Source organism: Crocuta crocuta, unplaced genomic scaffold (genome assembly GCF_008692635.1).
Source record: "Crocuta crocuta isolate KB4526 unplaced genomic scaffold, BGI_CrCroc_1.0 scaffold479, whole genome shotgun sequence".
Lineage (NCBI taxonomy): Eukaryota > Metazoa > Chordata > Mammalia > Carnivora > Hyaenidae > Crocuta > Crocuta crocuta.
Window position 1 is genome coordinate 4,049,288 of NW_027531875.1, and position 27,473 is coordinate 4,076,760.

The 27,473-nt window shown below is 34.9% G+C and overlaps 1 protein-coding gene across 3 annotated transcripts in view; it reads right to left on the reverse strand.

Annotated features, from left to right (window-relative positions):
- The window catches only part of CSMD3 (CUB and Sushi multiple domains 3), a 1,194,711-nt gene that overhangs the window by 910,773 nt on the left and 256,465 nt on the right, over window positions 1-27,473 (reverse strand). For all 3 annotated transcript variants that reach the window (XM_077772930.1, XM_077772929.1, XM_077772928.1), the window contains exon 4: window positions 8,016-8,210. In XM_077772930.1, coding sequence (XP_077629056.1) covers window positions 8,016-8,210 — 195 coding nt within the window. The remainder of the gene's footprint in view (window positions 1-8,015; window positions 8,211-27,473) is intronic.

Consider the following 27,473-nt stretch of genomic DNA (forward strand, 5'->3'; position numbering starts at 1 on the left):
AAATCACTCCCATAAGGAAAAAGAACCAAAGCTTTGTAATTGATAATACATTATCATAACCTATAATCCAAAAAATATAGATCTAATGACTGTTGTCAAAGAAAATGGATTAGTATAAAATAAGAATGACAGATGAAGAAAAAAACTTGTACAATTGAGTAAAACCACAAAAACATTTGAGTTATCTTATGCAGGATAGAAAAAGGAAAATAAACAAATAGCTTCCTGAATGGAGAAAGACACAACATATTAATATCAAATGGGGAAAACTAATGTGTGAGTTGAATGTTTAAGTCATGGCTGACTGTTAGTTGCACCAGCAGAGGACAGGACAATTATGTGGTAAGAATATGAAACCCTGATTTTCCTCTCTAAATATCAAACACACTGAAGGCCACTCCCTGTTGCTTACACAAGAAGCCATTCTGTCTTTTTGAGGTCACCAAATAGATCATCTTCCAAAGAAAAGATTCGGTATTCAATAGATTCTGAGTTTCATGAGGACTGGGGTTATTTCATCCATCACTGCACTTAGCAGTGTAGTCTGTGAATAATGACTTCTTAATACATATCAGTATAGTTATCAAATATACTTCAAATGTGAGAACTCCCAGAAATGAATGACTCAGAAATGCTGTTACCCTTGAGAAACATATTTTCACCGCTGATGTATATTACTTCAGACATAATTTTCTAAGCTAATGTGGGGCTTAAAATTCCCCTTAATGATTACAACTCTGCTAAAAATTGATTCCACTGCCCAAATGGTCCTAGAAGATATATCCATTCTCTGGTGCTACCAGTTTTCAAATACCTGTTTTGATGATGATGATAGAAATAATTACTACCTATCTATTATAGGTTTGTTATATACATTCAGTAATAGGATCCTCACTATAATACGATAAAGTAGTGAGGACTTCCCCTATTATACAGATGAGAAAACTACAATCTGAAAAACTAAATATCTAGATAGAGTTTCTGTATCATCTCAGGGGCAGAGAGGTAAAGCAAACCAAGGCTTTTATTAGTCCAGAGTCCACTCTTTACAGATTTTTTACTATGTTATGTTAAAAAGTATTTTCCATTACATCAGAGCAACAGACACATGCTTAACTGTCAGCATATATTTTTAAATATCCTGAAATCATATTTAACACAAGTGATAGCTATTATGTCTACATTATTTAAATTACTTTTTTTTATGTATTTGAAACCAACTTGCAAGTGTTTAGTAACTTGTATGTGCTAGGCATTACACAAATATTTTAAAATATTTCCTCATTTAAACTAATCTCTAACGTTCCCAAGCTCCTAAGATAGGTAAAAACACTCAATTTCTGACATAAGAAACAACACACTCAGGTAATACAGGGCAGGAAGACCAATCAGCTCACAGATCTTATACCCTCAAAGACAAATCACGTGTCCTTTGCTCCTTCAAGCTGGATACTTTGATCAGGACATTTTCAGCATTTTATCACACAAGAGGACTTTCAGAACAAGATTATGGTATAGGAGAGAGTGATTGAGTGTTGGCCTGATTGTTGATGGAACAGCCTCCATTTTCCAGGGAGAGATGAAGCAGCAAGTGATCTGGACACTTGCAAATTTTTCCTTGTGACCTGACTGTCCTTGTGGTAATAATATAAACCCATTATCAAATCATACGTGCTTAACTTGCTTGTTTATTAAAGGGCATACTGAAAATGTTTTCCTCATTACTATCAAATATAGCAGTTTGCATAAAAAGACCAGACCCCTTTATGTGAAAGGACAGAAAGACATGGTGGCCAAATAATGTTGCTCAGGTAACAATGACAAGTTTGCTAAAATAATTTCTGAGCTAATATTTTAAAATTCCATTTTTGGGGGGCACCTGGGTGGCTCAGTCGGTTAAGTGTCTCACTCAATTTTGGCTCAGGTCATGATCTTAATTTGTGAGTTCAATCCTTGTACTGGGCTCTTCCTGAAAGCATAGAACCTGCATGGGAATCTCTCTCAACCTCTCTCACTGCTCCTCCCCCACTGGTGTGCTTAGGCACTTTTACTCTCTCTCAAAATAAATGAATAAACATGAAAGAAAAGAAAGAAACATGTCCTCTCAAAAAACAAAACAAAACAAAAAACCAACCATCTTTGGAGATTGATTAAATCAAACCATAAAAACCCCAATTCTCAAAAAGAATACTTAATACATAGTGTGGCCCATGACATTTTGATATTCAACAGGGAGTCTGATTTCTTTTTTTCTTTTGAACAGAACAGTTTGTCACTAATACTATTTCTATGATTTAGAAAGTTATACTAAAACATTCTCTCCTTTGGGAATGGATTTTAGATAAAAGATTGCAATTTAATAGGTTTTCTTTATCAAGTGTTAAAAAGGAATTACAGATTTTAGATTCAAAAGAAAAAATGTTAAAAAGTAATGTTATAGGGAATTTAAAAAGGAAACAATAAACGTCAGACTCTCTTTTGATCTAGCACAGAAAATTTCACATTAAAAATATTTTGGGGCCACCTGTTGGCACAGTTGGTTAAGCATCTGACTCTTGATGTCTGCTCAGATCATGATCTCACAGTTTGTGAGTTCAAGCCCCACATCAGGCTCTGTACTGACAGAAGGAGCCTGTTTGGGATTCTCTTTCCCTCTCTTCTCCCTCCTCGCTCACACGGTCTTAAAAAATATATTTCATTTTTTCAATTTGCAGCTTAGCATTATATTTAAGCACTATGTGGAAATGGATAGAAGCATGACACTGAGTTATTTATGTGTTTTGTTCCACATTCAATAAAATATTTCCAGTTTTCACTTTTAATTATTTTTGTACTTAGGCTTTATCAATAACCAGATCTGTCATTAATGTATTAACAGAATACTGACTATGGAATATCATATCTCAGAATTTACACAGAAGTGTGTAATTAGGGTTTATACATATAATAAATGGTATTTTTTGTTCTCTAATGTCTTTTGAGATGGTTTCCAGAGTACTGAAAAAAGGAGCATATAAACACAATGAACATCCTTACACTAGGCTCAAGAGTATGTCTTTCACAGCATTACTTCTTTTCAACATTATCTACTCCTTGTTTTTGCTTTTTGTTTGTTTGTTTTTTTGGTCAAGGGGAGGGGTTGGCTACTTGTTTTACTTCTAATCTAAAAAAGTCACTATTTTTTGGGAAGGCTTTTGATACAAATTGTATATAGAAAACATCTGGCTGAACCTTCCCTCTTCTTTCCCTTTCTCCACCTCTTATGCCTAATTGCTCTTCTCAATTCCATGCTTTGGTAACACAGTTTTGATCCAGAATTGTTGATCAAGGTTTCTAGTAGGAGAATAAAGTTATGTTCTGACAAAACAAACTGAAGCTCTTTTTTCCATTGACTATTTTCTTTACATTATAGTAGAAGACAGTCTTATTCCCAAGAATAAAACATGGAAGATCCTTTTCACTCCTCACTGCTAATGTAGCTATTGGCAATTTCTTTTGCTTTGTCAGAAACAACAGTTCAGTCATTAGTCCTTTTGCTTACCTGTCCTGTCAAATATTTGTTTCAGATCACATGGCACCGACTGACTACATGACATCTACATCACTAACACAAAAGCCTTCCCCCCGAAGGATCTCACCTGTCAAATTAAACTCTGTCAACATTTGACAGCACCATATCCCTTGATTGATCATTGTTTTTCCTGAAACCTCCATGGATTCTAAAATCATTACCTTGGGCTATAAATATACTCAAACCATAAAGAAAATATAACACCTTTTTGAAAATAATAATAAAATTCTAATGAATCTAAAATCCATCCTGATACAATCTTAAATTTTCTGATTGATGACTTAAATCTTAATATGTTAATTCTTCCATCAAATGATTTGACTTTTTGTAGACTCACATTAGGTTCATGTAAAGCACTATAATTTATGTGTAACTTCTACAAATACTTTTATTAGTTTGCCCTGGGGTGGGTATATGAAAATGACATTCTGAATATAGAATATCATCATGAATTTTAGAACGTCTAATTTAGGAAAAACATATCTATTTCACCTTGTCTGCCAACTCCTCTTAATTAGTAAGGAATGTTGGGAGCACTGAGTTGAGAAGGACTTTGAGGCCACATCACAACCCATTGGGAATAAATATCACAGAAATGTCTATTAAAGAAAGGAGTGCAGAAAAGGCACGTATGCCAGGTATTTTCAATCCAGATATACAACACAGGAATTCACTTTCACTTTTCAGCGCCAGCAGTTAGTTATCTTTTTCAAATACTGGCAGATGGTGTTGATAAAATCCACCCTGCCTGTGAACAAACACAAAAACTCCTGCACCATACCCTCTAGGTTGATGTGGCATTCGTTTTTCTTAATTAAACTATCATTGTTAGGAAGCATCAGAAGAATTCTCTGAAAGCAAGTGTTTCGTCAAGGAGAGACACTATGTAAACTCCAGGGAAAGCAATAAACAGATCATTACAGGGTTATCAGCCCCCTGCAAAGTTATAAATTAAAGAATCAGTATGCTATCAAGTGGCAAAGAGCAGAGGAAGGAAGCCATGGACTGAATAGTCTATCTTTTCTTTTGAACTGAATGACAACCACATAAAACCCAAATACTCAATGCCCTTATTCTTTAAGTTTGAAAAAATTGCTTAATGGAAAATAAATTGCTCCTTAGAAAATTAGATCATTTGCTGTATGAAGTCTGACTTCATAGACTTTACCTTTAGCCAGTGAATATTAGTAACACACCAGAACTGCTTTTAAGGCTAAAAAGGAAAATCATTGCCTCATTGAAAACGTTCTTGCTCTATATAGTTTTTATTTTTAGCTAGTCCTTTGTGAAATTGTCTCTTAAACTGCTCTCCCTCCCTGAACTTTCTTCCACCCAACTGGGTGGAATTAAGCTCATCCTTATCAAGGTGCCTAACACATGCTACAGATTCTGATATTAAAGCAATTATCACACATTATTGTAATAATCTGATTACATAATGATCAGACCCACTAGAACTGGATGCTCAAAGGCAAGACCTATTTCTTAATCATCTTTTAATTTTCAGTACATGAAATAATGCTTCACATAGGTAAGGTCCTAATAAATATATGAGTAAATGAATAAATATATTTATTGGTATTATTGTTAAAGAGAAGAAAAGATAAGCTTGTCAGGTTGAAGTTGAGCAGGCAGAATTTCTATTTTTGATAGATGAAAACCATAGAGGTTAAAATGGAAGTCAAAGGAAATAATAACCCTGAAGACACTTGGGGATGAGAAGTAGAGTACATACTCTGGAAACACAAAACTGCAATAAAAAGATAGAGGTACTGGGGTTAGGGTTAGACTTGGATATAAGGATAATTGATATTGTCCACCCATTTTTTTGTTGACTGTAATTTTTTTCTTTAGGGAAGAGATGGTAAGAAATACTAAGGAAAAGAGGGTAGACAGAGCTAGCAGAAATGTAGCTTGGTATGTATCTGGTGCTTTACATATGCCATCATATTAAACTCCAACAGTACTGTGATATTGGTATTTCTATCTCTTCATCCTATTATAGCTAAAAAATAGTTTCTAAAAGATATTATCATTTTCATTCAAAGGCTATAGTCAATAAGGGGCAAAACTAGTATTTAAACTTACATTTTTTTGGTCCCACAGGCTTGTATCTGAACTGAGATGAGAAAGGAGCCCAACAATAGGAACTAATGTTCAGGCAGTATTGGTAGCACTCCACTCAAATCTCTTGAAATGGTTCTTGGTTTTAACTACCTTAATAAGTCCTTTTGATTTAGGAAGTTTTGTGCCTTAAAATAATGACTATAGTCTTTTGACCACTTCACATATAAAACTCCATTTCCCATATTATCATAAAAGTAATTTTGAAGAGAGACACAAATTATTTTGGTGAAGTATCAAAAGGGTAACAAGCTTTGGCTTTGGAACCAAACACAATAGGCTCAAATCTAGGATCTCCATCACACTCCAAATTGGGAGAAATTTGCCCATGGATTCTAACATTTCTTCAAATCTTGTAAGCAGAGTTTCCAACTGTCCTTCTGTTCTTTATACTAGACTCTTTTCAGAGATGTTTGCACAAGAAATAGCCTCAGAAGACAGTGTCTTCCACCAGAGTAAAGGGCAAGTTTGTTTATAAGCCTGGGGGATACAGATAGGTTGCCCTCCAGAGCAAAGAGAAGACATGCTCATTATAAGGATTCAATTTTCCTAAGCTCATGGTTCTTCTCCTATAATATCTCTATAACCATGTAGGCAGATACCTTACACTCTTGATATCAGTCTATGAGAATTAGGGCTTAGAGAGCCAACGAACCAGCACAAATGTTAATACTGTGGCTGTTGACACTCCTGTGTATAATAAACTCCTTTGTTTTTTTGACCCAACAGTCTGGTGTCTTCTATCAACACCCAAGAAACTGTAGAGCAGATAAATTTGTTAACTTGCAAGTCCAGTAAAATTTGACTGTATACATCTGGACGTTGACTAACTGAATAACCTTGAACAGTTATTTCTAAATGTTTGCACTTTGGTTTTGCACTGTTATGAAATTTAAAAGTTACTATGCTTATAAATTTCTTAGTATAACATAGTGATCAAATGATGTTCTAAGTGTTCAAATACATGGTAGCTAATAGTAGTCAGAGAAATAGCAGTGGGAAAGTCAGCAGTATTAGTAAAAGCAAGCAGCAGCAGTAGCAAAGGTAGCTAACACTGAAAGAATGCCAATGTGTGGCAGATATTTTACTAAGTGGCAGGTATAGGTTTTCTTACCTAATCTTCAAAATAAATCATATAGGTGTTTTCTCTCTCTCTCTCTCTCTCTCTCTCTCTCCCCCTCCCTCCCCCCTCGGTTAAGTGAGATAAATGAATCGCAAAGTGTTTACAATTTGCCTGAAGTAACTCCCATGGTCATTGTTAAAGCTGGAATAAGAAGCTAGCTGTGTCTGATTTTCAGGAGTCTCTCCTGCATGCACTTGGAGCCACATGTTGGAGAGGAAGCTGCAAAGTAATTTAGATTAGAAGTTGGACATTCCTACTTCCCATTCTTACAGGAAGCAAATGATAAAGGAGATAAGAGTCATTTATCTTTTGTTAGAAAAAGCTAGCCCACAGAAAACAATATACATCTCCAACAATTCTGTGGGTAAAGATTTATCCATGAATTCAGCTCCCAACAAACAGAACGTTTTATCTTCCAAACACAGTATTTGAAGCTTTGTCCACATTAGATTATTATTATGTTTCCCCCATAACATAAATAATCTTAATCTGTATCCATTAAAACAACTAGATAGCATTCTTTTTAATATCTTTTTTTATTTATTTCTAGGAGAGAGAGAGAGAGAGACAGAGTGAGCAGGGGAGGGTCAGAGAGAGAGGGAGATAGAGACTCTGAAATAGGCTCCAGGCTCCGAGCTGGCAGTCAGCACAGAGCCCGACGCGGGGCTCGAACCCACGAACCGTGAGATCATGACCTAAGCGAAAGTCGGACGCTTAACCGACTAAGCCACCCAGGCGCCCCTAGATAGCATTCGTATTTCACAAATCCCAAGCTAAGATGTCCACCAGATAGTTTTAAAAGATTCAAAGATTCAGTCTATATTTCAAAATGTAAACAAAACTATGGCTTTTATAGACTAAATTTCTAAACATCATAAATTTCATGTTTTTCTAACATAAATATGAAGACACATAATACACAATGTATGCATAAATATGTATGTAAATGTAGAGATACACTGTTTCATTTCACAAGTTATGTCTTATTTTGGCAAGCATTTTTTCTAATGTTGTCATGTAGTATACATATACATATACAGATTTCCTTTTTTAAACTTCAAATTTTATAAAAGGAATAAGCAGCAAGAGCCTAACATATTTTGCAAATATACTGTCTGATCACAACTCTTACTTTTGAAACTTTTCATCATATCAAATCTTCAATCAGCATAAGAATAAATATGATGTTTACTTTACCTCTACATATAGGAACAGGAAAATCCCATGAGGCTGTATTAACTGAATTGGCTATACAAGTGAGTTGAGGGTGGCCATCGAGAATGTATCCAGTCACACAGCTGTAGCGGATCTTGTCCCCAACGTCAAACCGTGTACCATATAATACACCTTTGGGTGGAACTCCTGGGTTTCCACAAGAGCTACTCTGCAATTCTAAAAAAAAGGGGAGAAAAGAAGAGTTTATATATTTTAATGTTTTAGATTTTAAAAATTATACATAGATATAGATGTCTCTTTTCCTTTTAAAGAGTCACAATAAGGGGCGCCTGGGTGGCTTAGTCGGTTAAGCGTCCGACTTTCGCTTAGGTCATGATCTNAAGACATGTAACACAGAGGTATGGAAGGGGAACTAAATTTTACCAAAAAGGTATTAGGTTTCATTCTTTGTGTTAGAAAAATTTAAAGATTTTACAGTATTTGATCTTTCTAGAAATTTTAAAAATCAATTTTACTCATATATTACAGATAATGAAAGCCAAGATTAATGCCATTTACATGGCTTTGTCAAAGTCGCACTCTACTANAAGTAAATCAAGCTTCATTACTATGCTCCTAATTACTTTGATGCTTCAGCTTAACCCTAAACCAGAAGCATTTCTCTGGAAACACACACACACATATATATATACACATACATATATATATATATATATACACACATATATATGTATATGTATATATATATACTGGAAACTTTTTTTACATGTAAATAAGAAAAATACAGTAAAGAAAAGGACATACTTTTCAATTTGAAGAGACTGCACCAGAATTCCCAAATTGTTTAAGGTAAACTTACAATAATAAGAAATGCATACAATTATGAAATTTTAAATAGGTCCATATGTAAAATACCTGGAAAATGCCTGATATGTTAGGATATTTTTTCTAGTGCCTTATTTTATTAGTGGATGCTTAAAAGTGTCCAAGTATGCAAATGTAAGAGATTTTTTAAAATAATAGAAATTTCAGGGGAAAATCTAATTTCACTGTAAATGAAAAAAGTGGAAAGAAAATATATAGAAATAGCAAAACTTACAGAACTTAACAAGGTAAGGGAAGAATAATTTTTTCCTGATGTTATTTTCTAAATTTTCTACTACCTCTATATTTCATACTCTAAATAATTATCAATAGAAATACAAACTAATAAATTAGATACTAAAGGTACTCAAGTTTGAGTAGGCTAGAGTTTAGTTCATGGTATTATACAAATGTTAATTTCTTTCTTTGACATTTATGCTATAATTACCTAAGTAGTTGATATTAAGATAAGATTATGGGGAAACTGTACTATTTTCACCATCTAACTCAAAGTCCAAAGTGATTGCAAAATAAAAAGCTAAAAAAGACACTGCAGCACAAAAATGAAGTATGTTTTCACTTTGCCTTATATTTATCCCATTTGCTTAGTAAATTCCATGCAATGTTATTTTCTACTAAACCAGATATCTATCAGCCACCATAATATTAAAAATATCAACGGCAGTAAGTAAAAATGACAATATGTAGATGCGATTTTACAAAAGTTTTTGTCATTTATAAATAAGAAGTGCACACAGAGCTGAAATTTTCTATTTTTATCCATAATAGGCTTACAGTACTTTTGAAACTGTTTTCTAAATGAAAATTAGTTTTTCTGTATACACCTTTCAAAGACAGTTGAAAAAACCAGTGATAAATTTCAAATGCAATCCATTTAATCAGTGAAAAATGTATTGAGGATTTATAAAACTTGAATTACATATATTAGAAATAAAACATTTCCTTTAATTTAGGACAAATATCTTAGAGTCCGAAACCTAAATAAGTTTTAAAAACTTAACTAATATTAATTAAATAGCAATGGCTTCTATAAATAATTTCCTTAAGCATCCTCTGAATTTAATAATATATCATAAACTAATATCTGTAAAAGATAAATACCAGTAACCAAGATTAAGGATCTCTAATATTTCACTTCACTACTTCTCCAAGGCATATGCTAAAAGTAACTTTCAGTAAAATTTAAAACATATTGTCTGTGAATTTTGACTAATTCTTTAAAAAATACGTTTTAAATGAACAGTGTAGCAATAGTTATTTTTTAAAAATTCATTTGATTGACACATGAGACGTCTACTGCAAGAGATGGTGGGGTTAATATGTTTTGATGAAATGAATAGCATTTAGTCCCTTGCATACAGTAATAACAAATGAAATTCTTTTAATGAAACTACCACTTGTGGCCTTAGAATCAATCCACTCTTTTTCCTCTCACCTCCTAAAAAATAATTAAGGTCAGGACTTCAATTATCATAAAGTTATATATCCAGGAGAAAAAAGCAGTTTCCAAATTATTTCACAAGAAGCAGTTAGGTGGAAGAATAAAGGGAAAAAGAAAGTTCTAAATAGTCCTTGTACTCTGATTTAACTTTGATTTAAATGAACAAATAAACATGAAGCAGAACAAAATACCTAAAGCAAAAATGGAAAACAGGAAGTCAGTGAATGAATAACTGGGTTGGAATCTTAATACAATACCTAATCTAATGCCTGCTTTGTGTCTGAATTATTTCCAAACCAACAGATAAGAAGTTAGGCTGTTTCAAAATAAAACTCAAAAAAGATAATTCTAAAATATATATGGTTCACCTTCAGGAAATTCCTACTGTTGATTGCCCTTATTTTTTGACCTTCATAAATAAAGAACTACCCACCATCCTCTGTAGATAATAACTCATGAAGACAGTTACTAAGGTGCTTCACATTCAGGTTTAATAGATCCCAATAGCCACTGCTCATGGATTCCTTTTTATAACTTTTAAAAAGTTTTTAGGTTTATTTATTTATTTATTTATTTATTGTGAGAGACAGAGAAATAGAGAGAGAGCAGGAGCAGAGAGAGAGAGGGAGAGAATCCCTAGCAGGCTCCATGCTATCAGCACAGACCCTGACACAGAGCTTGATCCCATGACCAGTGAGATCATGACCTGAGCTGAAATCAAGAGTTGGACACTTAACTGATTAAACCACCCAGGAACTCCATGGATTCTATTTTTTTGTCCTCTCCCAACCCTTTAATTTAGGATTTCTCTCTAATTTATGCCCATTTTTAGACACACAGCCAAGGATGTGTTATCATCTCAAAGAATTATATAACTCACCATCAAGAGGTGCTATATTGTGATTGAATATTCACGTTTTAGTCTTGATTTTTTAAAAAAATAAACAGTGCTTCATATTTGAACTTTTTAAATTAACTTGTTAATTAATATAAGATCTTTTGAACTAGCTAAGTTAGACTAATTTTCAGACATGGTTTCTGCCAGCTATCACCAGTTTGAACTGCAGGGTGAAATAAAGATACACTCTACCATGTTTGGTAAATCAGATTATAAAGTAATCATCAATATACATGGTATTAACAATAAGTGGTGATTGTTTAAATTGTAAAATCTTTAAGGAAAATAGAGATTTAAGCAATAAAGAATTTTCATGTTAATTTGTCAAACATATCTGCAAGGAAACACCATTCTTGTTACTTCACTGTAGTTCTGAAGCAAATAATTATATCTAAAAAAGTAGAATTGCCAAATAGATTCAGTTATCTTCTTTTACAAACAGATGACACTAATATATGTATGGAAAAGTTTAGATGGTCAAAATAAAACAATTATAGGATCTGACATATTCTCATCATATATTCCATAATGCAAAGATTAAAATGGGATTGGAGTGTTCTGGGGAGAGTACTTTAAAGTTATTGTCATGATACTATTGTTTGGGCATTGATCAATTCTTTTTAATGCAAAAATAAATCTATGAAATTCCTTATGTACTGCAGCCTTATGTACTGTGCTGGTCATGGAGCCTGCTTATGATTCTCTCTCTCTCCCTCTGCATCTCTCCCCCACTTGTGCTCTCTCTCTGAAAGATAATAAGAAGATAAAGAGGATGTCCTCATTTAAAAAATATATTTCTGAACATGTCAGAGACCCATTTTGTAAGTTTACTGTCCTGTCCAAATGATTGAGTCCATTTAAAATTCTATTCTTTTGCTGGAAATTTATTTATTTTCTCTTCTCAGAGATAATGAAACTATAAGCAGATAATATGAAACCATTTTGGCAACATAAACTGCTAAAGTATATGGGATTATGATATAGCAAAAATTACTTGAGAAAGATCCAAGATAAATAAAAATCCAATTGTGTCATGGAGGTTGGAGTTTATTGACACTCCTCCATATTACTTAAAGGGAAACATAAACTATAAATTACTTAGTAACTGGCACAACTATTTCATTCATCAGAAGTCCTTGAGGATTAGTATTAACACTGGTGCTCTGTGATGTATAAAGCAGCACTGCCCTCCTTGCTTTCTGAGAGTTTACAATTTGAAAAAGTGAATAGCCTTAATTGTTGAGATGAGCTGTGAGCCATCCTCTTTTTTAGGCACTTAGGCATTTATATTCCCACTTTAAAGCTTGCAAATTACCCAACACCATATATGATTTTCCCCGCTGTTCAGAAAGAAAAAATGAGACTCAGGCAGATTAAGTAATTTTCTCAAAGTCATCCAACTAATGCATAGAACTGTGGTTCAAGCCCAGATGCCTCTAACATTAAAGAAAAATAAAGACCCAGATTATTTCACAATTGCATGTTGTTGTCCATGAAAAACACATTCATTTCATAAGTGTTTATTAAGCAGCTATTATTGGCAATACTCTGGGGATATAGTTTTGCAAATGACCAACATGGCCTTACCCTCATGGAATTTATCAACTTGACGTTGACCAAGTCAGTAAGCAAGTAATTACATAGCATTAAGTATAATATGACAAGTGGTATAAAGGAAACATATATATATACACATACATGTACATATATACACATACATGTATGTACATATATATGTATATATATATAAAAAGCATGAAGTATGTTCAAAATTTTGAAATGTAAGGCTCAAAGTCCTATAATAGTTTTTCCATTTGGCAAGGTTTAGTGGGTGTGCTAGGGTAGAAACAGAATTGAAAAGAATATCCCAAAAGAGTCGGCTGAAGATAGGTTCATATAGTGACTACATATCCTATTCATTGGTTCATGCCTAGAAAGGGGAACTATTTCTGTCATCAAAAGTTTTTTGAAGGAGATACTATAAGCTCTACAGAGGATATGATTTGGTTGCAAATAACTGAAATATATTCTAATTTTTACAAGTGTGTATGACATGACTTTGGGAGTTTAAAATAGAATATTAATTTATTCTTGAAAATGATGCACTGGGAAATGGGGCCATGGAAATTAATTATTAAAAATATGAGTAGCCAGGGGCTCCTGGGTGGCTCAGTCAGTTGGGTGTCCAACTCTAGGTTTCAGCTCAGGTCAGGATCTCAGGGTTTGTGAAATAGAGCCCTGGGCCAGGCTCCTTGTGGAGCCTGCTTTGGATTCTTTCTCCCTCTCTCTCTTCCTCTCCCCCATGCTCACTTGTTCTCTCTCTTGCATGCACATACTCTCTCTCTGAAAATAAATGCATCAAACACTTTTAAAAAACAAGTATGCACACAATTTGTACATGAGAATATCAACTTTATAGGGCTGTTAATATAATTAAAGCAATATATGTAAGTCATTTATATGCTGAGCAAACAATACATGGCAGATATTATTATTAGCTCTACAAATTGCAGGTTTATTTTTATTTTAATCAGTTTTGGATTTGAGTCTTCTAATTAGGTGTGATTAAGTTATGATCTACTTGAGTTAGGGCCATGTCTTCATTAAATGCTAATTAATTTCCTTAGATTATTCCCGATGTCTTAAAAATTACCTAAAAAACAGTGATTTAATCAAAGGTAAAATTCAATCACTCCTCTCTAGGTCATAAATGAAATTCAAGGTATACTTTCTTTCTTATTTTTAATCCTTTTTAATGTTTTTATTTATTTTTGAGAGAGAGTGAGAGAGAGAGAGAGAGAGAGAGAACACAGGAAGAGAAGAGGCAGAGAGAAAGGGAGACACAGCATCCAAAACAGGCTCCAGGCTCTGAGCTGTCAGCACAGACTATGATGCAGGGCTCAGATGTGTGAACTATGATGTCATGACCTGGGCTGAAGTCAGACACTCAACTGACTGAGCTATCCAGGCGCCCTCAAGGTGTAATTTCAATTCCCGACAGAAAATTCATACAACCAAATTCACAAAGCTTTCCTCTGGGTGTCACTGATTAATTCTTTCATCTATTAGTTGGTATCATGTATGAAGCACCATGCCAGGCACAGTGAATATAAAAAGATAGCTGATATCTCCTCACAAAGTCCAAATACATTTTTGAAAAATGTTTAAAATACTTTTTAGGGGTGCCTGGGTGGCTCAGTCGGTTATGCATCTGACTTCAGCTCAGGTCATGTCCTCACAGTTCTTGGGTTCAAGCCCCACATGGGGCTCTGTGCTGACAGCTTAGAGCCTGGAGCCTGCTCCAGATTCTGTGTCTCCCTCTCTCTCTGACCCTCCCCTGCTGTTACTCTGTTTCTGTTTCTCTCAAAAATAAACAAACATTAAAATATTTTAAAATGCTTTTAAAAAAATGTAAATCCTGAAAAACAGTGTATATAAAGGACTGGGGCATCTGGGTGGCTCAGTCGGTTAACTGTCTGGCTCTTGGTTGTCTCAGGGCATGATCTCACAGTTTGTGGGTCTGAGCCCCACGTCAGGTGGGTTTGATGCTGTGGAGTCTGCCTTGGACTCTACATTCCTCTCTCTCTCTCTCTCCCTCCCTCCCTCCCCTGTTCTCTACCTCAAAAATAACTAAACTTATAATTTTAAAAAGGACTGTAAGAAAAGATAGTTTTTATCACATTTTCCCTGGAGAAATTCAACAAAACTCTACTACAAAGCAACTTAGAAAAAGTGTTAATAAACACTTTACAATAAGCTTAGTTTTCAAAAAAAATCCCCAATTTGTTAGGAGCACATGGATAATTGTGACAGGCAAGATATTTAGCGAAATATCCAGAAGAAAACCTGACCTTGAAAACTGGAACGAAAATTGAATGAAAGGATAGCGGATACCATGACTACAGAATTGCATAATTATTCAGTCAAATAGATGAAGCATGATCCTGCTGAGATCAATTAACAATGCTTTAAAACACTGTAAAATTATATCTACTAAGGGAAGTAAAATCAAGTTTATTGTACTTCTTACAGAAAATTAATCTTGGGGTTTTATTTCCCAGATGATTAAAAATAATTTAGGAGAACATAACATCAACCACCAACATTGAACCACCTAGTACCTCTTATCCTGAGACTTCAAAGCACTTAACCAACTAATACATTTTCTAACTTTCCTAGTGGTATAAAATGTTCTTTTATTAAAGATACTAAACCATTTCATTCATGCAGGATATAAATGGTCTCATTTGAGAATTCACTTGGAGATTGGTTGAACAAATATTTTGTGAATACTTTGCATCAGCGATTACAACCATTCTGTTCCCATGGACTTTTACTTCAGTATATATGACTGAATGAATTTTTTTTTAATTTGCTTCCTCACTAGACTGTTAGCATCTTGAAAATAAGGGATCTAATTCACCTTTATGTGTTAAGAATTTAGTGCATCTTGTAGTATATTGTTGGCAAGCAAAGAAAGAATTGCTCAGATAATTGACTAATTTCCTCTAATAGAAAAAATATATAAAAGATTATCATAATGACATAGAATTTGTTAGAGTAAATATTTAGACACAAAATAGAGTGGAACCGGTAGACAAGAGAGCTGTAGGCACATCATAATCTAAACTTGTGTCGTAATAAGTACTGGGCCACACTGGCATGTGATTTATAGGCATCAAATTACATAGTTATGCCACTTAAACCTGTATTTGTTTTTTCAAGTGAAAATGCATTAACTTTTACAAGCCACTTTCTAAGCATTAGCATAATTCCCAAGCTGCTGGCCGTCCTTTGGTCCTCAATGAGATGCCAGAAATGGAGCAGACATTAGACCACATTTGCCATTTTAAAAGTTGTCTTGAAGCTTCAGAAAGGTTTTTAATCAAAAGGACATTATTGTTTATCATTGTTTTAACTTATGAAAAAGATTAAAAATATTAGTTGCTGGAGAAGAAATGAGAGTAAACCAGNCAGACCACATTTGCCATTTTAAAAGTCTTGAAGCTTCAGAAAGGTTTTTAATCAAAAGGACGTTATTGTTTATCATTGTTTTAACTTATGAAAAAGATTAAAAATATTAGTTGCTGGAGAAGAAATGAGAGTAAACCAGGGCTGTCTTACTGCAACTACCTAAGAAGAAAACAGATTACTGGAGTGATTTGGCTGGGATGATGTAGAAGGAACAGAGATTAAAATGTGCTTTAAACAGCAGAAGAGAAATCTATTGTCACTATTTTTTTTTAAATTTTTTTAAGTGTTTTATTTATTTCTAGGAGAGAGAGAGACAGCGTGAGCAGGGGAGGGTCAGAGAGAGAGGGAGTCACAGACTGAAACAGGCTCCAGGCTCTGAGCTGGCAGTCAGCACAGAGCCCGATGCGGGGCCCGAACCCACGAACCGCGAGATCATGACCTAAGCGAAAGTCGGACGCTCAACCGACTAAGCCACCCAGGCGCCCCTATTGTCACTATTTTTTTTTTTAATTAAAGTAAATCCTCGGGTGGGCTGATTATTAATTCCAAGGAAAGGAAGTGTGAAGCAGAGAAATAATGTAAAACCAAATACATACAAATTTATGTTGTCTAGGTAACATCGTTTGGTTTTGATATTAGTATATTGGGCCCCCAGGTAACGTAAATAAAAGAATTTAGAGTCAGAATAACAGTCCAATGCAATAAAGAAAATCCATTGCACAATATCCAAGACTAGTAGTTGCTGGATATGTACTTTTGATCTCTGAATAGGAGGCAATTAACATTCTTTCAGTTTCTAATATCTGATCTGTTTTTGGTTTCTGGCAAAATAAATTTTACCATCGAAGCTAGACTTGTGATAAATAACACTCTATTTTTATTTTGTAAACCAACTACCAATATGCATGGAAAAGTCATAAAATATTAAAAAATTATGATTATTCAAACCTAAGTAGAGTCTATATAGCTACCAGAATATTAACAAAGAAAAATAAATACAATTATTGAATGGAAGCATATTAGCAGCCAACCTCACTTTAAGGTTTCTAAAAATGGAATAATGCTGCATCTGGTATGAGTAGTTTTTGATAAATTGATTCAGAATACTAGAAAAACATGAATAGACTCTCCTCTCCTATGACAGAATTGGGACAAGTATCTGAATTAAGATTTTTGGGTAGTTTAATTCTGTAAAAGGATTGTTAAGATGATTATGGATAATTTACTAGATTATATACTCCTCCAATGTGAGTGAGAGATGCCACTATGTTTCAGCAATTAATGAATCACCAAATAATTACTGAAGCCTGAAGTATATAAATGTCAAAGGGATACAAAAAAGAGTATACTGTTCCTGTTCTTTTGGAATTTATAACTCAATTGGAAACATAACATATCTATAGTGTGATCTTCTGGCAATTAAATAATAAAATGGACTCCATAGCTGAATTTTTAAGAGTTACCTATTATATATTTATACAAAAGGAAGAATATGGTATGAAATGAGAGGACGATTTTAGTTGGAGAGGAGTCAAGAGAAGCATCAAATAAATTATATAAATAAAGAGAAGAAAGAGAAATGTACAAGATGTGGTCAAGGGTAATATGTAAAACAAATAGCTTAACTAGAATACCATACATATAGGAAAACCCAGAATGAAACTCTAGAAATGAAAATTAGGGGGGTGACTGGATGGCTCAGTCAGTTAAGCGTCTGACTCTCAGTTTCTAGTCATGATCTAACAGTTTATGAGATTGAGCCACATGTCAGTGTGGAGCCTGTTTGGGATACTCCCTTTCTCCCTCCCTCTGCCCGCCCCCCTCCATTAATGCTTTCTCTCTCAAAATAAACATTTAAAAAAAGAAGTAAATATTAGGGTGACACTCTGGAGAGGCTTTAAATTAGCTGTCTTAGGGTCAATGTTATGTTAATGCAGCCAAAAAGGTCTCATAATGAAATAGACAGCAGTTATTACTCTTTGTGACTCTCTGGTCTAGGCTAGGAGGGACCAGACTATGCCCTCAGGTCTTCAGGGTCCCAAGATTTCTTCCATCTTGCTGCTCTGCCAGCCCCTTGGGACTTGCATTTGTAAACTTGGTGGCACTGGATTTCCAGAAATGTTGAATTCCAAGCTACCTTGAATTCAAAGAGGATACTGAGAGAAAGAAGCTTTCCCTCCCTTTCCTTTATTCCTGACAAAACCCATTCTCATTACTACATTCTATTCAAATTCCAAAGCTTCTGGGAAATGCACCACCTTTTCCCCACTCCCTGTTAAGGTCAATTCTAGTTCCTCATGGATCAGTACCTGTTAAAGCAGAAAAGGAATGGCTAAAANATTGGTCTAGGCTAGGAGAGACCAGACTATGCCCTCAGGTCTTCAGGGTCCCAAGATTTCTTCCATCTTGCTGCTCTGCCAGCCCCTTGGGACTTGCATTTGTAAACTTGGTGGCACTGGATTTCCAGAAATGTTGAATTCCAAGCTACCTTGAATTCAAAGAGGATACTGAGAGAAAGAAGCTTTCCCTCCCTTTCCTTTATTCCTGACAAAACCCATTCTCATTACTACATTCTATTCAAATTCCAAAGCTTCTGGGAAATGCACCACCTTTTCCCCACTCCCTGTTAAGGTCAATTCTAGTTCCTCATGGATCAGTACCTGTTAAAGCAGAAAAGGAATGGCTAAAATAAATATCCCTCTGTGGATAAGAAAAGGAAATAGTCCACAGTCACTGGTCATGAAAATGAATGGAACATATTAGGCATTGTGAAGCTCCTCCTACCTTGGAGGACCCTGGTTTTGTTCTCCAGAACGTACTCCTGTGTTCTGTGTCTTCTGTTGTCCACTGGCATTTCCTGTTGAATAGTTCTTACCTGTCCACATTCTCTGTGGCAAACTTTGAGGGGGGAATGGGAGAGTAGACTATCCTTGGGAGTACAGGGCTCATATCCTAAAGATGTCCTTAAGAATTTAATAGTCAGGGGCACCTGGGTGCCTCTGTCGGTTAAGCGTCAGATTTCAGCTCAGGTCATGGTGTTGTGGTTCATGGATTCAAGCCCCACCATTAGTGCAGAGCCTGCCTGGGATTCTCTCTCTCCTTCTCTCTGCCTCTCCCCATTTTGTACTCCTGGTCTCTCAAAAACAATAAATAAACTTTACAAAAAAGAATTTAGTAATCAAAGGGATTTGAAGAGTTCTAGGATTTATTTGGCTAAATCTCCCCCAAAGACTTACTAGGAACTGGTTTGTTTCCAGTTATTTTCACATGCCAGTGAACACTCCCCACCCACCCCCAAACTATTTTCCATCTCTCTCGTTGTCTTTTTAATTGGGACTACCTTGGAGTAATCTGAAGCAATAAGCTTGGGCAGGAATGCAACAGTATTTGTCTCCTCTTTGCCCCAGGGCTGGCTTCCATCCTTTGACTGAGTAACTTAATAAGAGACTCTGACAAGCCTTCCTATCCCCTGCTGTACAGCAGCAGTGGGCTTTTCCAACTCAAAAGTCATGAGAATTTTAGACTTTATTTCCATCCCTCTTTTAAAACTGGCCTATGTGTGTATGCTTGAGCTCTTGTCTGTGTTGTAAAACCGTGTCAAAGACAGCCAGGAAAAGGCACAGGCTTTAACAATTTTTCTTTCATTCTTCTGAACTAGATCCTCATTGTTCTGCCTTCCAGGTTGTCAGAGCAAGTACAGTAAAACCTTGCATTGTGAAGAACTTGTTCTGTGAGTGTTCTGTAAGACAAGCAAACATTTCTAATAAATTTTAACTTGGAAAATGAGCCATGTCTTGCAATATGAGTAGTACGAGACGCTGAACATCATACAACCACAATTGAGCCAATGGTTCTTGAAATTTGCTTTGATATACGAGTGATCAGAATTACAAGCATGTTTCCAGAATAAATCATGCTTGTAAACCAAGGCTTTACTGTACTTCACTACACTTGCTATGACATAGAAAAGTCACCAGCTGCCTAGTTCATAATGTTTCCTCACTGCGATTCCTGACTATAAAACATTAATGCATGTTGTAGGTATTTAACACCCCAATTTCAGTACAAATATTTCATCAATGCCAGACACAAAAAAAAGTTTAAAAAAACATTTTAAAGCATAAAGGGAGTTAACATAGTTTCTAGGAAAAAGTCATAGGCTGGATCTCTTGATTAATATAGAATTGGCCTAAAAAGCAGACTACTACCTCGAAGCCACCACTGGACTTAAGTTTACATTAATTAAGTCACTGCCACCTCACCACCAACTTCTAACCAGGGGAAAGAGACTTGGAGAAGAATCTCTTGAACTTGCAATTGAAAAATCAGGGAGTCAGCAAGAAGCAACGAATACACCACTATGTTTCATCCACAGAAAGCTGCAAAATGCCGGAGTGATGTAAAATTGCAACATGGATAATGAAATCCACAGTGAGAATCTGTGGGAGAACTGCCTGTGCCTAAGTTCCATGCTTCATTCTCACACAAAGTACATATGCTTAGTGGAACTTAATTCATATTCACCATGAGGAAGTCTCAGAAATGAGGAGGGGGGGTGCTTTTTTTTCCCTATCATTTTCAATTACAGAATGAAATAGAGATTGACAATTTGTCTGATCATTCTGCCTCATTTTTAGGGATCTCCCCTTCATCCTATTTGAGAGTTTATAGGTTAATTCTTTCAAGGTACCCCCATATAATCCTTCCATTTCTGGTTACAGAAGCAAGTCCAATTTCCCATTTGATGGTCAAAATCCTCTATAATTGTGCCTGCTTATACTGCTCTAAAATCTATGTTCAGTCCAAATTATTTCAAATCTCTTTGGGAATTCAATTCCCTTTGAGAAAAAAATTCTGAATCCCATACTGAAACAAATTCTGAGACAGTAATCTTTGTGGAGGTAGGATTGGTACAGAATTGAGAGTTTCTTGGATGACAAAGAATACAATGAATCTTGACTATTTTATTTTTCCAGAGTAATGTTCAATCTTTCCTCCCTACATGAAGAGCTCTGAAGATGTGAAGGAAAATTAGAAACAAAGGGGCTTGTTCCAGTTAACTTGCATTCTTGCAATTAACCTCATCATCAGAAAATGAATAGTGAAAAATACTCTAGGAATGAAATCAAATAAACCTGGCTATGAATTCTATCTGTGCCATTTACTAATGTGTGGCCAGAGAGGCTTTTAATACTTCAGTTTCTTCTCTGGTACCATCAGCATTACAGAAATTTATTTGAGCTACTTAAGCAAATTAATAGGAACACACTATAATTTTAACTATGTTGTGAGTTTCTTGATATCACCACATTTTAAATTTCACTTAATGGTCATTTGTTTCATACTGAAAGGATTTGCACATGAACTCTTTCTTCTAGGAAATGTGTATTTATGAGCCTTGAGTTCATTGAATATGTCTGATTTCATTCTATTCAAACCACATCACATTTAACAATGGCAAATGTTTCCCAACAATGCATTTACACTGTTATTCAGTTCATTTATCTTCACTGAGATCTTAACATTAGAATGTACTTTACCTTTTTAAGCACTGACATCTACTAATCATGCTAACTAGTTTTGTTACTGGTTATAGCTCATGGTATAGCACAATAGAAATTGTTTCACAAGAGCTATGAAAAACTAATTGAAACCAATTATGACAATTATCTCTCTGTTCAACTGCTTGCACTAGACTCTTCTCTCATTCCATACTATCAGACTGCAGACTATTTTCCCTGATGTGACCTATCCAATTGCATTTTAGGCTTAATTCAGTGAGCATGCATACTTCTGATTAAAATTAATAGGAGCTATGCATGGTTTGAGTGAGGCCTGGAGTTATTAGGATTGTAATATGAATATAAGTGAGAATTAAGTATCATTGGACCTTCTTATTTTAATTAAGTACCCAAACACTCTTAATCAAGCATATAATTAAATTTAAGGGGAAGTGCATTGTGTGCTAATTGCCATTGATTATTAATAGTATGCTTATTTATGCATGCAAACTCTATAATGGCATATCTCTCCAAATTGTTTCTGAATGACAATAACTGAATTCTGCATAATGAAACTATTAATGAAATGGAGGCTTACAAGAAATGTCAGATGAGAAAATAGTGAAGATCTCAGAATTCCTCTTTCCTAACTTCCTTTTGAAAAATTAGAACACGTCACATGAATTCACATGGAAAAACATCGATTAAATGGAATTGCTGCTCTTTTTCCCAGTTATGTCTTGTTTTGGGGGACAGTATATGTTTTGGGGATAGTTGGTTAAAACATTCATGAGCACTAAACAATAGTTCATCTTTATTTTAGCCTTTAAAATTATTTTTAATTTTGCAATTATATACATTTAGAAATGGTTTTTCATTGCATGCTTTCAATTTATTCTTTTCATGTATTTGTTTATTCATTTATTAACTAATGGTCCTTTGTCTATTAAGAAGTTACTGTACCCTGTGCATTTGTCTAGGCACTGGAGGATACAACAGTAAGCACTGCATACCCCTTCTGTGGAGCTTCCCTCACTGCCCACAAGTAAGCTAAAATTTGTGAGGAGGTGGTGGATAAGGAAAATATAATAAAGAGTACATTAAGTAATATGAAGTATTATGAAGTAGTAAGGAGAAATATAAAGGAAGAAGGATGAGAAGTTGGCAGGGGAGGTAGAAGTTTTGTATATGTTAGCTAGGGAAGATCTTCCTGAGATGGTGATGTTTGAGTTATCTAACTGAATGAGGAACTAGCCATAAGGATATTTGAGGAGAACATACCCCAGGAAAAGAAACTGCAAACTTAAAGCCCTTGATGCATAAACTTTCTGGGGTGTTCATGGAAAATAAGAGTCCATTTCAGTTGGAGTGGACCGACTTAGATGGATATTGGGAGGAAATAAGATGAGAGATTTAAAACAGGGGCAGACAGTATATGACTCTGAAAGCACTGTAAGCGTATTTTCAACTCCTTCATTTGAAATCTCTTTAAAAATAAGTTTATGTTGGGGCGCCTGGGTGGCTTAGTCGGTTAAGCGTCCGACTTTCGCTTAGGTCATGATCTCGCGGTTCGTGGGTTCGAGCCCCGCGTCGGGCCCTGTGCTGACTGCCCGCTCAGAGCCTGGAGCCTGTTTCAGTCTGTGACTCCCTCTCTCTCTGACCCTCCCCTGCTCACGCTCTCTCTCTCCTAGAAATAAATAAAAACCTTAAAAAAATTTAAAAAAAAATAAGTTTATGTAGCTATTTCCTGAGACATTTAAGGCATATAAATTTTCTCCTTACAATGGAAAAGAGATTCTTACCCTCTTTTAATACCCCAAACTATCCATCTCTTAACATATCCTTCTCATAAAGTTTTGGTTGAAATATTTGTTTTCTTGTTTTCCCTAGAGTTAACCATTGCCCTTTCTTTTATTTTTTATTTCATATTGAGTAAAATCTCAACCTTAAACTCTTCGCCAGTTGTCTGAACCTCTTCACTAACAATCAGGCACCTCAACTTCAACTTCATTCAACTTGAACTTCATTCAACTTCAACTCAATGAAGAAAAATTTTCAGAACATTCTAATCCCCATCTGGGCAAGCTGATTTCTAGTACATATTTCTAGTACCAGGAATTATTCTGATAATTCTATTAAACTGTCTTCTTAGTTGGATCATGTCTTTCCTATATCCCATAATATTCTCTTTGTTATAATGAAGCACCAGTAGCATACAAACAATGTGTGCTTAAGAGACAAATAATGCACTTATAGGTATCAGTGTCTTCATACTATGCTCAAATTCCATGATAGTTTAGATGGGTACAGAATTCTACTATTTACATTAGACTTTGCAGGACAAAGCAAGACAATGTCGATGTTCTGAAGACTGAAGCTATTCTGAATTTTGTCACTTTGATTTGGAGCTTGTTTTCCCAATTTCTCTTGCTAAAAATTGTGTATCATTGCATAGTTTAGAGTTTTATGTTATTTGAAAAGGAAGAAATTATTTTCAACAATTGTTCTGGATGCTTATTGGGCCATTTTAATATTGAAACTTAATCCATGTCGTTTCCATTAGAAAAAAGATTGGATGATTTTTATCCTTTATTTTATCAGTGATCTCTTTTAAGAGAGATTTGAAAGTGCTTATTTGAAAGCACTATTGGATTGCTCCTCTAATTATTATCACTACTGCTATTACTTTACATCTTCTTTCCTAATTCCTCTTTTTCCTTTGTTTCTCTGAAGTTTTCAACAAATTTCCCTTTAAATTCCTCTATTGACTTTTCATGATTACTTCATTTTTTAAAAAATGTCTAGTAGTATTTCTTTGTTCTTTTTCTATGGTATCATGTTCATATTTCATATTTTTTAAAGAACATTCGTGTTCGTTTTTATGTTTGTTCATTTTTAAAGTTTTCTTTTTGTTCCCATTGAATCTGTTTCTTTTAAATTATTATATCTTTTTTTGGGGCGCCTGGGTGGCTTAGTCGGTTAAGCGTCCGACTTTCACTTAGGTCATGATCTCGCGGTTCGTGGGTTCGGGCCCCGCGTAGGGCTCTGTGCTGACTGCCAGCTCAGAGCCTGGAACCTGTTTCAGTCTGTGACTCCCTCTCTCTCTGACCCTCCCCTGCTCACGCTCTCTCTCTCTCTCTCCTAGAAATAAATGAAACATTAAAAAAAAAAAAAAATCTCTTTTAAATAAATAAATAAATAAATTATTATATCTTTTCGTTTGGTACTTTAGCATCTCTCCTAGGGAACTTCTTCAAAAGTTACATTTTTTAAGCCACTGGGTGGTTCAGTTGGTTAAGCATCCAATATCAGCTCAGGTCATGTCTCACGGTTCGTGAGTTCTGCACTGACAGTATGCAGTCTGCTTGGGATTCTTTCTCTCTCCCTCTCTCTCTGCCCATTTCTCTATCAAAAATAAATAAATAAACTTACAAAAAAAAGTCAGATTTATTTTTATTTGTCTGTTAACACTTACAACTATTTAAGTAAAAAACTGAATAGATGCTCTGAGTATACATGTCATACTTGATACATGTAGACTACACTATAGAGTAATTTTCTTGATAGTTTTGTCAACAGACCAACTAAGTCAGTATCTTTAAGTATTTCCTATTGGGCTGATTATATTCTGCATAAAAGAATCTTAAGTCATCTTCTTGGAGAATCCAGAGGTAGTGTCAGTTTTCTGTGAGTTAAGTGATAAATAGTGTGTGTATAAAAGAGGGGTGTGAAAATTTTGTATAGAAATATTCACTTAATTCACCTAGCTTTTGAATTGGGCCTTTCTTTTCAACTGTAACTGAGACTCACTACCCAGAGACTATTTTACCCTTTCGAAAGAAAATACTTCTAATATTCAGTCAGAGTACAGAAACAGAAGTTGCCAATCTCATATTTTTGCTTCTTAATTGGATTTTCAACTAATCTTCTTGTTTTAACATGACTTTCAGTGTCTCTTTTAGGGATACCTGGTGCCACCAATAAATGAGACCTTCTGGACATTCTGCACTATAAATTGCATTAATTCTTGGCTTTCTCCACTAGTGAAGTAGGATTCAACCTTCTAGTGACTTCTGAGTCTGTTACCACTGGTTTGTCTGATTACTAGCTTCCAAAATATTATTTGGTTTTAATTCTCCCCCATTATCTATATTCTTGTGAGCTTCTGGCATTTAAAAACCTTTTATTTTAGATGTGTGTGAGGAGAAAGTAATAGTCGATGTGTTTAATCTTTTATCATCATGTGAAACTCCTTACCCAGACCTCATATATCAACTGGAAAATAAGAAATTTACTCTAAAGTGGACATCACTTACTAAGCATATGGTATATCAAGTTATAGTAGATAAAAGCACTGTATAATCCAAAATCTAAGAGTTTTCTAGTGATATATTTTAAAATATGTAATTGGATTTATAAGTAAATATAAACAATAATAAACATAGTGTTCTAGAGGTTCTAGAGTCATTAAATTAGCAAATATGTTGGATCTACCTGCATTTTAATCTCAATTTTATTTAAATTAGCTGGAATGTACACACTGTGTACATTTGTCAAAACTCATGGGATGTGCAAGGCCAAAAATGAACTGTAATGTAAACTATGGACTTTGGGTGATAACATTGTGTCCATGTATGTTCTTTAAATAATTTTTAATGTTTAATTAATTTGGAGAGAGAGAAAGAGAGCGAGCGAGCATGTGTGCAGGAGAGGCAGAAAGAGAGGGAGACACAGAATTCAAAGCAGGCTCCGGGCTCTGAGCCGTCAGCACAGAGCCCAATGGTGGGGTCAAACTCATGAACTGGGAGATCATGACCTGAGCAAAAACTGGATGCTTAACTGACTGAGTCATCTAACACCCAATGTACGTTCTTCAATTGTAACAGATGCACCACTCCAGTACAGTGGTTCTTAGGCAGATGCTTCAGATACTTTATGAACAATATTGCCTCCTTAGATGATTTTGGAGCTCTATTAGGATAAAAGTAATCATTCAGTTCTTAAAGACTTCAAGAAAATATGTTATAAATATATATTTAAATGTCATTGTTTCCAATTAGCAGTATCATATCTCCTAAAACTGTTCACTGTAATCAAATTCAATCAAACTAGCAGCCAACTAGAAAAAAAATATTCCACTATCATGGTGAATAATGTTCAGTATATGTTAAGGAAAACACTTGTTCCAATTCTTCCTAAATCTGTGCCTGCATACTACTGCATGTATGTTTTTAAGTTTGTATTGAGCTGTTAATTTCAGCTATAAAAGCATATGTAGAATATATAGATTTAAGATGCATAATAATAAAATACATTAGGAAGGCTGAGAGTATGTAGGCACAAGGGGAGTTGGCAAACTATTTTCTGCTCTATTTTACTGTGAAACTAAAACTTCTGTAAAATGAATTCTATTAAAAATAAAAATAATAAAAACATTATTAGGAAATGCCACCCTCTCTCAGTCCCTTTCTCACCCTGTAGGAGTCTTATGTAACTGCTGACCTGCCGAATAACTCTTCTTTTGTCTCTCTGTCCCTTGAGGTATTTGTCTGCCAACGTTTTCTGTACTTCCTTTTCTATGGAGTAAACTCACTGGAGAGGCTCTAACCCTAAGGGAGGTCACTTCTATTTTCCACCTGTTCATGTTGTGGATGAGCAGGTATGTTTGAGGCTAAAAATGGTAGGCTAAATCCAGGTCCTAGGCTCACTGCAGTCTCCTTTCCAGCTTTAGCATAACAGAGCTAATGTTTTGACCCATTATGACTTTTTTGACTACTTTC